Below are 14,981 nucleotides of genomic sequence, written 5' to 3'. Positions count from 1 at the left end.
TTGTCTTACCTTTTAGGGGCTCCTAATTTAGTTGAGGAAATAGAGGTGTTAACAATCACTACAATTCAGTGAGGGCATTATTCCAGGGTTGCATAAGCTCCAGAGTAGCCCAGAGGGGAAATAATGACCTCTTCCTGGCCCCTTGGGGAAAGTTTCGGTAGAAGAGATGGCATTTTTGCTGAGACGTAATTTTCAAATCATTTTAAGAAATTCTTTAATAAATGTTATTCTACCCCATTGCTTATTGTTACATGTCAAGAACTTTACCAGTCAGTGGCTGAAACACTTATTTAAATTATGAATTACTATAGTTTTGATTTTCACCATTGCTCTTTGTCTTATCATTTTATGCCACGCTAATTATTTTCCTCTCCCTTTTATGTTTGTTACCTGCAGATTATTTTTTTCTTTTTTTGCAAGGACAAAATAAACACTGTTCTCTGTAAGTCTGTGAAAGAACCATTAATGTCAACATGCTGATAAAAAGGAAAGGGATGAAAAAGAATGATTGTCTATTATGGGATTTATTTTTCAAAGATGTTTGAACACCGTTTGGCACAGCTTGAAGTATGCAGGTCCAAGATATATCATGTTCTTTAGTCTTCTTCCTTAGGCTTTTTCTTGACTTCCCTCTTTGCCTCCCCACTCCCTTTATTTAACCTATTTCAGATGACATTGATATACTTTTAATATATTTTCAGTGAAAGATATTTTTTTTTTCCCAAACTCCTTCTAGAAGAGAAGTTGAAAGAGATCTTGGAGGATGTCTCTTTCAACCTTATACTTGATACTTGAATTTCCATTTACAGAACGAACTTCTTGGATGGTTCATGGATGTTGCAGATGCAGTCTCCACAAGCCATATTATTATCTTTCTAGTATTGGGACATAGCTGGCTATATTAAGGAATATTCCATTTCATAGTATATTTCAGTGGCCTAGTATTTAATAATGATAAAAAAAAAAGTTGGAAGTTTAGAAATGTATTCTGCACCATAGAAGAAGTAGCATGCCAACTGTTAGTCTATGGATTCTTTTGAAGGGTGCAATTTTATGAGATGATGTGTAGATGTAGTTGTCCTAAAACTCTTACAATCTCATTTTTATGTAATTAACATTTATATGTTCTTAGGCTTTTTTATTAAGAAAATGATACTTAAGGCTGTTAATTATTAAGTGCTTGCAATGCACTTTCTACTCCCTTTCACTTCCTCATTTCAACTATCCTTCAAAATTCTACCATGTATATTAACTTATACTTTATTATTATTCAAGTAATTTTGAAAAATATGTGTTTTTTAGGATGTTTTCCTGGGTTGATCACTTTGCTTGTAGCTTTCTTGGTCCTACTCCGATTGGATTTAGTCCTCATATAATTTTGGGTCCCTCTTTCTCTCCTTTTTTTGTTTTCTTATCCCTATTCTGATTGTTTGCTCTCTGGGTTCCTGAAGAGTCATTACTTATTCTCCCTATTATGACCTCTGACTCCTTTATTTTACCAATTCTTTAAGCATATGTGTAGGTATCCTTGTAGAGCACTTCACATTCTGTTTGGAAATAGTGAAAGTTTACATTATAAATAAACATTGTTATTGCCACTGTGAGTTGTGTTTGAGTCTGACACATATCTTATGTTCATAACATATATTACTAGATCTCAAAGTGTGTTTAATCACATTCATTTTGCTATGTGTACTTATGTGTTCTTGCCAATATTGTCATTGTAAATTATAACAAATAAGGCTAGCATGAATTTACGTGAGTCCTTTTGTGCAGCACCATATGCAAACAGACATTTAATGCTGTTAATGCTATGATGATGATGAAAAATGTCTGCTGCTCTTGTTGACTGAACAGCTGCCTGACAAAAGACTGAGATTTTCTGTGTGCAGGACTTGTTTAATTTCTATGTTATGCTTTTCTTGAAGAGTGGAACATTTCTTTCTACATTTTCAGTGAAATTATGCTAGGCCATCTGTTTATAAAGCCCTTTTCCATCATTATCAATTAATATTTATTGGGCAACTACTGGGTGCATAGTAATATTGTGCAAACAAAGAGCACTCCGCTACAGATAAACTTATTCATTGACTTAGTACTGTTTTATTTTTATTAGAAAATAGTAAAAAAAAAAATTTTTTTAAACCCTAAACCCAAAGGCATAAAATAACATCCTCTAACTTGGAACAATGAAAGATTTTGCATATTTACAGGATTTTCTGCTCAAAGATATATAAAACTTGAGAAATTCTAAATTAAATTTCCATAATTATCTATGATCTTCTGTTTGTCAACAATCCCAACTCAGTGGTCTTGCATTTAGAAAGTCAAATGAAGTATCATATTACTCTGGATTCTAATAAAACTATGCATTTCTTTTTTGAGAGGAAACTACTCGGATAAAAACAGACTCTCCTCTAAGAGCATTTGCTTTTTGATTTTGAAGGAAATCCTGGAAAGTGCACTTGTTGGGCTCACATTTAACTTTACTTGCAAGATTTTTATTAAGTAAAAGATTGCATAAAAATATAATCTGTTCCAGTAAAAGCAATGGCATTTTAGGGAATAATACTCATTACCATTGTTGCTTTTGAATTAAAGAAGTTAAAAGGAGTTGTATGTCTTTTCAGCATACTGACTTTTTATGCAGTAATTAGGTTTTGTTTTGTAGATGGGCAAATTTAATAACATTTGAAGAATGAAATCCTGACACTAGTCAATAGAGGTTTTACCTTTGAGCTATTTTTATAGTCATGGTCTTAGATTTCTGCTGATTCATCCATGGGGTCTGGCCTATTTAGTCTTCCATGTGGCCATTGGCTAGGTTTAGGGCAAAGACTATAGCCATGGAATAGAGCAAAGAGAATTGGCTCTTATGATTGAACCCTGGTGCCTTGTTTGGCTTCATTGGCACCAGGTGCCCTAAACAGTAACAGACTCCATAAATATGGATAGAGTTGGACCAAGAAGTTTGCTTGTTCATTGGGGAAAATAGATCAGTAAAAAGTACCCATCTATCCAACCACAATAATTCCTATAAGAACCCTGGTGGATTCCTGAAATAATAAACATCTTATCATAAGAAGAGGGGAAAAAAAAAAGACATCTAGGCCATTCTTAAAGAGAAACTTTGAGTTTTATGTTTAAAAACTTCAGGTATTTTTAAAGAATATTATTAGAGATTACAATTACTATCAGAAATATTTGACTTCCAATAAATCCTATTTTAACTACATGATACTGGATATTACCCTTTAAGAAACAGGAATAGTTGCATTTTGGGACTTTACTCATTATGTGCTTTCCATTTCCATCTGGAAAATACACACAGTTCAGTTGGCAGCAAGTTTTTGAAATTTCTCCCTTACTTTGATATCCCCTAAATCTGTATGGTATCATAATAGCATAATAGTATCAACATTGATTTCCTTTTGGACTTCCATCAAGCAGTTCTACTTTGACTCATCGAAGTGTTGGGGGTTTTTATGGCTTGTTTTTTGTTTTTCTTTTTCATTGTTGCTGTTGGTATAGGATTTTCTTTCCTTGGTGATGGCTGAAAAATAAATTTCTTTTAACAATTTAAGTGAAATCCACCTAGCTATTTTTGAGTTAGATATTGGTTCAGGGATTTAGAAAATTGAATGCATTGTTTTCTGCCTAGAAAAGAAACTTAATTTTTTTTTTTTTTGGTTTTTGTTGGCACAGATAATCCCCAACTGGATGAACTTAAAGGCTAAAATTTTCCATGACTTTAGCTAGTTCTCATGGGGGAGGAATCTCTTACTTGATTTGAGAAAAAACAGAATTTAGAAACTCACATGTTCTCACTCATATGTGGAAACTAAATATTAAAACAATTGATCTCATGGAGACAGAGACTAGAATTACCAGAGACTAGGAAGGGTACTGGGGAGCAGGGATAAAGTGAGGATGGTTAATGAGTACAAAAATATAGTTAGAAAGTTAGATAGAGTGAATTATATTTGATAGCACAACAAAATGACTATAATCAATGATAAGTTAGGATATAATTTAAAATAACTAAAAGAGTGAAGTTGGGATGTTCCTAACTCAAAGAAATGATAAATGCCTGTGGGAAGATACACCGCTTACCCTGATTTGGTTAATACACATTGTATGCCGGTATCAAAACATTACATATACCGTATAAATATATACAACTATTATGCATCTATAAAAATTAAAAAGAAATTTGAACTTGACAGAAATAAAATCTATGTTAATTTAAGTGAGTAGTACCAGTTCTAACAAAATCCTGCTGTATTATACATAAATATTCTTTTTCAACATATATATTATTCTATTGATGTTTGATGGCTTTAGAACCATGTTTAGGTTTCCAAAGAGAATTTTGAAGATAAACACAAGATTTCCATTTTTTAAAAAAAATTCTAATTAGAGTTTCCATCATAGTGTTTTATACATACCGAGTACTTAATAAAGTTTTTACTTGATTTGAAGTATAACAAATGTCCTTAAAGCTATTTAAAATTTTTAATGTGCATAAATGTAAACAACTTGTAACTTCAATTTATAGTTCATCTGCCTTAATTTGGATCAAAATCTCATTATATTCTGTGAATCTTAAAATATCTGTTCACTGATTTTTATACCTACATGAGGAATTTAATTATAAAAATATTGTAAGAGCAACTATTTTCTAATGTTCAAATATTTTCAGTGATAGAACTTCTTCTTTATTTTTACTGGAAAAAAAATCTGACTTGATACTGTGTATCTTCAAGTATAATGATACCAACCTACTGTTTGATATGAGCGCAGATTTGTTTTTCTATAGTCTTGTTGATTTACCAGTGAAATCATCTACATGTTCTTGCTCTTGTGACCAAAAGGCATGCAATTGTAGCACTGCTGCGTGATTAGGTTCAGTTGGGATGACTTATGTTCATAATTTCTCCCTGGAAATTTCACTGGCCTGTGTGGGAGTTAACATGTGATCTTTATTTCATTCCAGTGCCATGGTTCTTAACCAAGCTTGCTGGTCCATTTAAAGTAGACAAAGGGCCTTTAATCCCTTATTTGTTCTACATCTTTGAGTGTGTTATCTGTTAGAGCCTCTTGATAAACATGTCTGTTGTCAAAGTTGTAGGGATTTTTGTGGTTAAATGAGAGGTCTAGGAACATTTTTTTTTACCCTTTCTATTCTTCTCTAAAAGGACAGGCTGCATTTTTTTTGATTATACGTAACTGTGAGAGTTTAGAATCATCTATCTCTAATGAATTGAAGTAATACTGTACTCAATATGTTAGTCTTTTTAATGGGAATTGGCATACTTAAGGAAAAAAAGAGAAATTGTTATTATTAAAGATTTAAATGTGCCCCAGAGACCCTCTATTAAGGCTCAGTGTTGTTGCTGTGAACTTAAATGTGTAAGAGACAGTCTAAATCCTGGAGCAGGGCACATGATAGCTTTATAGCTAAACTGCTCTTAAGAAAAAAACAAGCTTTAAAGGGCAAAATAACATAGTAATAGAAATTCATTGGCATGTGATTTTTTTTTTTCTCCTTTTATAACTGCTTTTACTGAGTCGGTTTTAATATAATTCTAAGTTGCTTGATCTAAGTCAAATGGAAAAGGAATCCAGTGCAGACTTATACCCTTAAAAAAGATAGTAAATGAATTAAGGTTTATTATTAAGTTTTAAAGAAGTGGCTTGTAATTTTGGTTCATTTAATTTTTAAAATGTTTCTCTTGTGTATTATCTGTGTTTTCAGAAGTTTAAAGTGCATCAATATATATTTAGTAGGTCTTAAAAGTTAGATTTTCCTTCTTTGTCTTTCATTTTAAACTAGATAATGTAGAAAAATCAGTTTAATATTCTAGGCTAGAATATTGCATCTGTGTTTTCTTGTTTATTGACTCATGTTATATAGAAAGCAGATATAGGGTTCAAACTCAATGGCATTTCTAGATGATAAAGTGGAAATGTACTAATTTGCTTTGGATGTTCCTCAATACCTCACTTTTGCTCCTCTACTGAAAACAATAGAATTTAAGTTCTCATTGACTAAATTTTCTAAGACTTACATATTCTTATAGAGTCAAAGAAGAAATATAAAAAGGGGAGTATTAAAGTTTCAGGCAGCAATCATGGTTATAATAAAAAAGTATATTATTTTGTAAAAGTCATATTATAAATGATCAAGTGTTGAAGATGAAAACTGAGGAAGAAAGCAGTAATACAAATTTATTTTAGCGAATTTCTAAGTATCCAAGAGAGTCCAGCTCCTTATATATGGAAATGTGGATTTTTAAGAAAATAGTTGACTTTCAGAGGAATTATGTTTTTATAGGGTATAATTCTGTGTATTAGAAAATACAATTTGGATAATTAAAGTTTTGCTTGCTTTTAACACCACGTAAAATTTTTAACATTTATACCAATTAAGAGAATGAAGATTAAACATCTCTTACTGTGAGAATGACGATAATTATTTTCCACACTGCCCTTTAAGGGGAATGGATCCTGGTAACTGATGAGTGCTTTATTTACAGGGCTGGAGAAGTAGGGTTGTTAAGTGTGGTTTTATGTTTATATGTTCCAAATTAAGAACTGTGATAGAGGCAAATTGCTCTGCATAACTCAGAGAGGGAGGTATAGAAGCCTGTGGGGAAGGTCCAGAAGCTGCAAAGAAACCCAACAATGAGGCTGGACAAGATGTAGGCAAACAGGGAAGAAGAAGAATTCCTGATTGGTGGAGTAGCCCAGGAGAATTAAGAGAACAGATGTGTTTGCTGGAGATTTGAGGAGAGTATTCCATCCGCCTAAATAGTCTCATATAAATTAATCTCGATCACTCACTGATGCTTTCAGTATAAGTAGATTATTTCAAGGCTCATGTAAAGAGGTTCAGCATTCTACTTACTGGCAAGCACTGGCCTGTGAATCAACTTACTAAGAATCTGGGTTGCATTAAACTATAAGATCTGAAGGAGGAAACATTTTTAGGCCAAGAAAGACCAAATAGCTGCTATAGTGAACTATGGGTCTGGCTCGGAGCTAAAATCAGTGGGTGAAACTACACTTACATAGCCTCAAAGTATCTCCTCAAATATGTGTTAATTAGTTTGGTGGTTTTTAACATATTTCAACATATTCTTTGATATTCTTCTTTGGGAGGTAGAGTTTAATTCCTCTCCCCTTGAGTGTGGGCTGGGCTTAGTGAGACTCTTCTAATAAATATGGTATGGAACTCAGAGCTAGTCATATCTTGATAACTCTTCTGTAAACTTCAAATTGTTTCAAAAGACAAAGATTTAGAACCCACTCAGGAGATATTGTTTTACTGCAGAAAAAACTAAAATGATGAGTTACGAACACAGGAAAAGGTTTGACCTCTTTGATTTAAACACAAAAATGTTTATTTTTCAACATCACTATACTGTGATAACAGTTTTTCAAGACAGACAACTTGGTGCTTGAAAGAATGCAGCGATTAAGAGAGATGAGAAATCTAGAAAGCCTGCTAGTATATGAAGGACATAGTTCACCAATTGCAAAGTGAAATTGTTCGTCAGAGATTATAAAGGCATATTCATTTGTACATTCAATAGGATTAGTTTACTACCTGATATGTGCCCAGTACTATCTTAGAAATAAAATATGATTATGACAGATGAGGTCTTTGGCCTTCTGAAACTTACACCATAGTGACCTGGAAGCTTTTGTATTACTATTTAGAATTGTATGCTTCTTTGTAAATGAAGGCTATTTTGACTGAAATAAAATTTTGAGTGATTCTGAGGTGTCTATTTACATAAGTACAAATAAGTATGTGTATATATATAAATTAAAACATAGTGAACTCTTGGGAAATGCTAACATATCTTTCTCACTTTTGAATGTGAAATGTTGCAGGTTTTTAAAATTTAACTTTTGGAAATCATGGGAAAGGGTCAAAATGGATTAATTCCAGTTAGCAAACTGGGAAAATTTCTCCTCTGGAGACTTTTTGGGGTTCAAATTCTTAAGTAAGTTAAACTCAAGATTTGTAGCATGAGGTTGTCAAGTTTTAAAAGCTCAGCAGGTGACTACTTTTTTTACATCAGCAAGCAGAGGACAGAGGAGGAAACAATCTGAAATAAGAAGAGATACACAAAATCACATTGGAAGAATCATTTAATCTTAGCAATTACTGGTTGACAGTTGCAGAGTCTTCCGAATTAGATTTTGAACTCAGCTTTGGAATGGCTCTTGCATTTGGGACAAGCCTTTCTTATTTGAAGTTGTTTACCCCTTCTGTCCTCCTTTCCATGTTGTGCCCTCAACTGACCTCACCTGGCTTGGGTGAACCTTCACTGAATACTCACGTGGAGTGGCTTCTGCTCAGGAGTTTGAATCCAGAAGTGGAGGCTGACTATCATTTGACGAACTTGTCAACTGCATGAAGAAGTCTTCCTTCTAATCATGCCTTTATGGAAAAGCTTAGGCTGGTTTTTAGACCAATAAAGATGTATTGAATCATATGCTAGATTGAGTTAAAAACAAAAGAAAAGTATTGAAAGATACTTGATTAAGTTTAACTCATTAAAAAACAAATCAAGCTAGGTTGGAATGATGATGTTATAGAATAAGACAGTTCAAAATTTTATAAAATGAATTAAAAAATGTAGCAACAGCTTCTTCATATCTTTTTCTTCATAATTCCTCTCTCTCACACACACACATACACATGGTCATTGGATGGGGAGAGACTGAGGAAGCATGGAAAAAATAGAGATGCCAACAGTCATTTTCAAATTTCTAGGATAATTTTGTTCAGGAAAAATGTACAAACACATCCTACCTGCTAAAATTGAGTAGATTATGCATACAGAATTAAATATTATTACAAATTCCACTTACCCTACGATAAGTAGCAAATATCAGATATGAAAATCATTTTGTAACTACCTGAAAGGCATTATGATTTTTAACACTTTATCAATACCAGTAATTCTATAATAATAATAATAGCTGTCTATTGCACACTTGTTATGCAATGTTATGCTATATGTGCTTTACAAGTATCAATCTATTTAGTGTTCATCACCACCCGATAACGTTGGTAGTATTATTTCGATATGGAGAGGCAGTGCCACTCAGTGGTTAAGAGGCAGGCAGCCAAAATCTACATCCTGTGTCTGTCACAAGCTAGGTGATCTTGTGCAAGTTATTCAATTCCTTGTGCCCCAATTTCTGCCTTAGTAAAATCGGCTTAATAATAACTCATGGAATTATCATGAGGATTAAATGTACATGTTTAATATATGTAATATATTTATACTATAAAAGTGTTATTTTACTCAAATCAAAATTATTTTTCATTTGGATGATGCTTCTCTGCCTTTTTACTCAATCACTGTTTTACTAGTGAGAATAAGAACCATGGCAGAGGGGGCTGTAATCTCATGGGTAGGGGGCCCTGCTTATTTTATATACATATATATTACTGGCCCCTAGGACAGTGTCTGACACATACTAAGTGCATTTAGAAAATATTTGTTGAATGTGTAAGTTAATAAATTGCTTATAGTTGAGTATACTTTCATCAAAGCAGTTTTTAACATATTTTTCTGTTTGCCTGCGAATTTTTTTTTTCTATTGAACTTTTTGGAAAAGACTTCTGGCAGCCTGGTTTTTTTCAATTTGTATGGCCTTTATATAGACAACTTGCTAAGTCAAAATGCTAAAATTCTCAAAATTTTTAAACAAATGGAATGCATTTCAGGTGTTATGAAAGATTGCTCCAAGTATAATTTTTTTCCTTAAGTTCAATTTTGTATGAACATAGAAACAAACCCAAACAAACACTTTTGCGGTTAACTTTTGATATTTGTATTTTCTTAAAGTTCTTTTTTCCATTTTATTAAGGGAAACTGTAGAAAAGAATTTCTACATGAAATATGGTTTCAAGAGCCAGTTATGTGTTGTGATAAAATGTCATGTATGTAATAATGATGTAACAAGTGTATTTCTATTTTGTTGATAATATTTTTAAAAAATTTGAAAACCTAGTTAGCTAATTTTTGGTAGTATGTCTAAATAGTCGAGTAGCTCATATAGCTCTTAAATACTATTATTTGAGCAAGTAGTAAGCTTTATTTGTTTTTAAGAAAACTTTAAGAAAACTGTTTGCTGTCTAGACTCTCTAAATATGTAAAAAATTCCCAAAGATGGGGAAAAAATGAAACTAAATGAAAATTAGGAAGATTAGTAAGTTGTTTTTATTTTATCCTCACTGAAGGTTTCAGTGAATAAGCAGGTTGTAATTTATTTATAGGTTTTATGCAACTCGTAACCATATTCTCCTCAGCCTTAATAAATAAATAGTAAATCCTAGTGGTGACTTTCAGTTTTATACATATTTTGGAATAATACATTATTTTTTCACCTTTTTCATTCTAGGCTCTGAAGAAACAAGAAGCTAAAGCAGATGAAAATGAGGGAGCAATAAAAAATAAGCTAAGACAAACTGAAACTGAGAAGAATCAAGTAAGATTTTAAAAGTTGTCTTTCAGAGAGTAATGTGGTTTGGGGTCCGTGATATTTGTTGAGTGCCTTGAAATGTGTATCTAAGATCATTTAGAACACTGAAACCTTTATCTTTTGATTGGGAGTTCCTTGGTTAACGGCTCTGCCACTCTCTGCTGCTTGATTTTGGAAGTAGATATACAGGTCATCTTCTACCTTTTCATCTATGGCCTCTCTCCTTTTTGAGAAGCAAATTAAACTTTACTTTTCCTTGCTGGGGAACATTTAAAGGACTTGACTTTGTTTGAAGGATTAGGAAAGACCTGTCATTTGAAGACAATATTTTGGCTACATTCATTTTCATTATAGAGTTCTGAAAACCTCTCCCATTCTCATTAAATATTAGGACCTTTGACATATATTCGTGTCTGTGAACACAAAGGACCTAGCACATTATAGTAAGAAAGGAATTCAGGGTCCAAACAACTCTCCTTAATTTGCAAATGAGTACATTTAAGGATGATCCCAATGTAATGAACGCAGTAAAAATTTTCCCTGTTCTTTACTTGGTATCACTTTTTTCTACCTACCATTACCTCCTTTATTTTATTTCACCAACCTATGTAACATTCAATAATGCTTCTATGCTGTCTTTATGGTAAGCAAGATATGTCACGCCATCAAATTTGCCCTTTGGGAGTTGAGACCCCTGATGTTACACAGGGATTATGACCAGTGTGGCCTTTGGTTGATTTCTAAGCCATTTTGGCTGAAGTGTGATTTCTTCCCTCTTTGTTTCTTCATAGAGATGAGAGAACAGGTCAGACAGGTCAGACAATATTTTGTGTGGCTTCTGTGATCCCACATACACTTTACTTTTTAAAAATATGACATTTATTTTATGAGACACATGTATGATTTAAAAAAATTATATGACTGGCTTGAAAATTTATTTTGAAATAAATGGTAGATTCACAGGACATTGCAAAACAAAATGCACAGAGAGGTCCCTTGCACCCAGTTTCCCCTCAGGGTAACAGTTTGCATAATTGCCATTCAATATCAAAACCAAGATATTGGCATCGGTACATCTACAGAGCATATGTACATTTCACAGCTTTATGTGCACTCATTTGTGTATTGAGTGTATATTCATTTGTATCATGTAGATTCATGTTACACTACCACAGTCAGGATACAAAACTGTTCCATTACCACAAGGCTCTCTTGTGCTGTTTGATAGGCATAACTACCCCATGTGTAATTTTTATAGGACTAATATATAGATAGCAATTTGTTCAAATGAAATGATAATTTGGAATAAATATTATAAACCTAAGCACTTAAAAACATCTTAATATAAATTTGTGATTTTAGAAAACAATCTTACTGTTACAAAATGCAAACAAGTCCAGCACATGTAAATTCTCAATTTTTAAAAAACTTGTGTCTTTATATTTTCAACTTGAAATCAACTATGCATATTCAGACTTTGTTGGGTATTTAGTCACCTAACTGGCCACATTTTTTATGATATTTATCTAATGGTAGTATTAAGGAAATTTTAAATGTCTTGCTCTGAATTTAGAAATTTAATAATTTAAGCAATATCTTATGAATAGTAGATATATTCAGAGTTTAAAAAATCAATTAGATGAAATGTACTTTGAATCATTGGGTCCTCCTTGCAGTTTTTATTCTAATTTAGTATATTTGACACTACGTGTTGTTTGTTTTTTAAAAAATTGCTTTAGAACTTAGATGAAAATGATTTAGAACTGGAAGGTATCTCAGAGACTGTCTAATATAAAATCCTTATATGGGAGATGACACAATGGAGGCCTAGGGAGGGGACACTTGGACTGGATCACAGTTGAGATGAAACTCTAGATGCCAGACCTCCTGAGGCAGGCCTAATGCACTTTATGTTATGTAATTAACATTATTTTAATGGAAATATTGATATGTTTATAGTGAGATATTTATTCTTTCATATTAGCTGTAAATATCTTCTGAAAGGTTTTCCACTTTTCTCCTCTTAAACCGTACGTATAATAATTTAGTTATCTTCTGCTCCATTGGACATTTTTCTTCTCTTTTGAAACTCTAGCTTGAACAAGAATTGGAGCTATCTCGAAGGTTATTAAATGAATCAGAAGGCAGCAGAGAAACACTTTTGCTTCAGGTAAGTCTATAAAGCTATGATAATATGCTTTTACATTAAATCAGGATTGAGTCTTTTCCTCTAAATGTCTTTGTGAAAAGGAAAAAAAAATTAGGTCTAGGAAAATTTTTTCCTAAGGAATGTACATTAGCACACGTAAGCAAAAGATGAATCCTTTCAGGACTTTCAGAGAAAGCTAGCACAAGTCAGCGGCTGAAGTTCCCACTGTGACAGTGTATCTTGCTGATTGCTGCCACAACTTACTACTTATCTGTTTTAGCATGAACAGTGTAAAAGTAAGACTGGATGTGCAAGATAAAATTTTCCCAGAAGCTTAATTTTATTCAAGGAGGCATTGGAGAATAAAAGAGGAAGTAAAATATATAAAACATACCTTTGCATGTTCAAGTTACTTTGAATACATCATTGTTTTTAATTCATGTTTTCAAGATGCAACCTGGCCTCTTTTAACCAAAGATAAGGCTTAATTTTTAAGCATAACATTTTGCAGTCCATTTGCCGATAATGGGAGTTTGGAGCTTCTGATATTTAAAGTTCAGTAACTTTAAAAAACCATCTTACATACATTGGATAAGGGCATATGGATTTCTAACTGCCTCTCTGCCTTGTTTAATACAAACTAATTCTGTTTTGAGGTGTGTGTTACATAACTCACCTACATAATATGCTAGGTAGGCAAAGATGTCAGGTATTATAGATGTTCAGAAAGAGTATTACATTTTGACAATTGGTGCTGAAAATACACCATAGCACCTGTTTTACAAAACCTTTAAAAATGTTCACTGACTTTGTTCTACAGCCAGTGGTCACATGGAATTAATTTTGGCAGAGTTTAGACTTTCTTTTTTGGAAGTGTATGTTTGTTTCCAATTCCAGTGCAATATTTTTGGAACTCTAATTTATAATCTCTAATTTCAGTTTTTGAAGCAAGAGATTTCTTTGTTCAGGTGGTCATTGTGATTTAAGCTGAATCTTTTGCTACTGCTAACTTGTTTAATGGTCATTAGGGAAGTACCTGCTCTGTGCTAGGTAAATTGGTACTCTGGAAATATAAAGATGAATGAAATGGTTCTTGACTTCAAAGAGTTTATAGTTTATTCAACAGTATTTATTGCTTATTTATTTTAAGCACTACTTTGATATCAAAATATGCTGAATTATGATCATTTCAGTTGAATTTAACAAGCAATAGACCATGTTCACATGAAAGAAAATAGTTGCAACATAGAAAACCAGAAAAACATACAGTACTTACTTGGAGGTGGTTTGGGTTAATAGTAGTGGATTGAGGACAGAGTAAGGGATTTAAAAAATGTGGCCAAATTTTTTGTCACAGTGGACACAGAGAAGGAACAGACATTCATTCTTTGTGGGAGGAGTAAAGAAATGGAACAGGAAACTGTTCCACTATGCTTGGCATAACAAGGGAATTAACTTGGTTTCAACTTGTGTTTACAGTAGCCCATTAGAAATAAATTTTTTTCCCCAGGGAAATAATTTATAATAACCTGTAAGTTCAACTTTTTTCCTGATCTTTAAAACTGATAAAAGTTTGCTTTTTGACCCTATGTGCTTAGGTAGAAGAACTGCGTACACAACTTACCAAAGCAGAAGGCGATCGAAAGAGTTTACAGCATCAAGTATCTCAGATTTCCAAGCAACAGTCTAACCATGAGGATGAACAAGGAGTTGACTGGAGGTTTAGGAGAGGTATAATTCTGACTTGTAAATGTGTGGGGTTTTCTTTTTTGGGCTTTCTTAGAAAATACTTTTCATTCTTAGAATTGCATTCCTTATGTTATGCTCATGTCATCCTATTTCATGATCTATTACGAAGTATTCTGACAAGTTGATCATAATTTAGTATCCAATTTTACTGTCTTCTCTGCTTGATTTCTAAACCCACTTTGGTTGTCAGACCTGCTTATCCATAGGGTTTTCTTGAGCCTGCAAAAGCAGTATTGGGCAAGTTTTTCCATCCTCCTGTTCCCATAGCTAAATGTATGTGTATGTGTCTGTGTGTATACTTTGAATTTAAATTGTAAATGCCCCTCTATTTTTCACTTTCCCTTGCCTCGGTGTTCAATATATGAAAAATTACAATTAAGACCCTATCTTTTTTGTTACCTGGAGATTGGTGACAAAAGCCAGTCACATTCTGGAAATGGTCATAAGTCATATTACTGGCTCGCTCGCTCGCTCTTTCTTTCTTTCTTTCTTTTTTTTTTTTTGACAGAGTCTCCCTCTGTTGCCCAGGCTAGAGTGAGTGCCATGGCATCAGCCTAGCTCACAGCAACCT

General features: G+C 33.0%; 1 protein-coding gene across 1 annotated transcript in view; it reads left to right on the top strand.

The window, feature by feature from the left end:
* The window catches only part of CEP128 (centrosomal protein 128), a 340,191-nt gene that overhangs the window by 63,798 nt on the left and 261,412 nt on the right, over positions 1-14,981 (top strand). Inside the window, exons 10-12 of the mRNA XM_069465188.1 lie at positions 10,432-10,518; positions 12,608-12,682; positions 14,260-14,392. Of these exons, the coding sequence (XP_069321289.1) occupies positions 10,432-10,518; positions 12,608-12,682; positions 14,260-14,392 (295 nt within the window). The remainder of the gene's footprint in view (positions 1-10,431; positions 10,519-12,607; positions 12,683-14,259; positions 14,393-14,981) is intronic.

Source organism: Eulemur rufifrons, chromosome 2 (assembly GCF_041146395.1).
Source record: "Eulemur rufifrons isolate Redbay chromosome 2, OSU_ERuf_1, whole genome shotgun sequence".
NCBI lineage: Eukaryota > Metazoa > Chordata > Mammalia > Primates > Lemuridae > Eulemur > Eulemur rufifrons.
The sequence above is the reverse complement of the archived record's forward strand: the minus strand, read 5'-3'. Positions and strand labels throughout refer to the sequence as shown.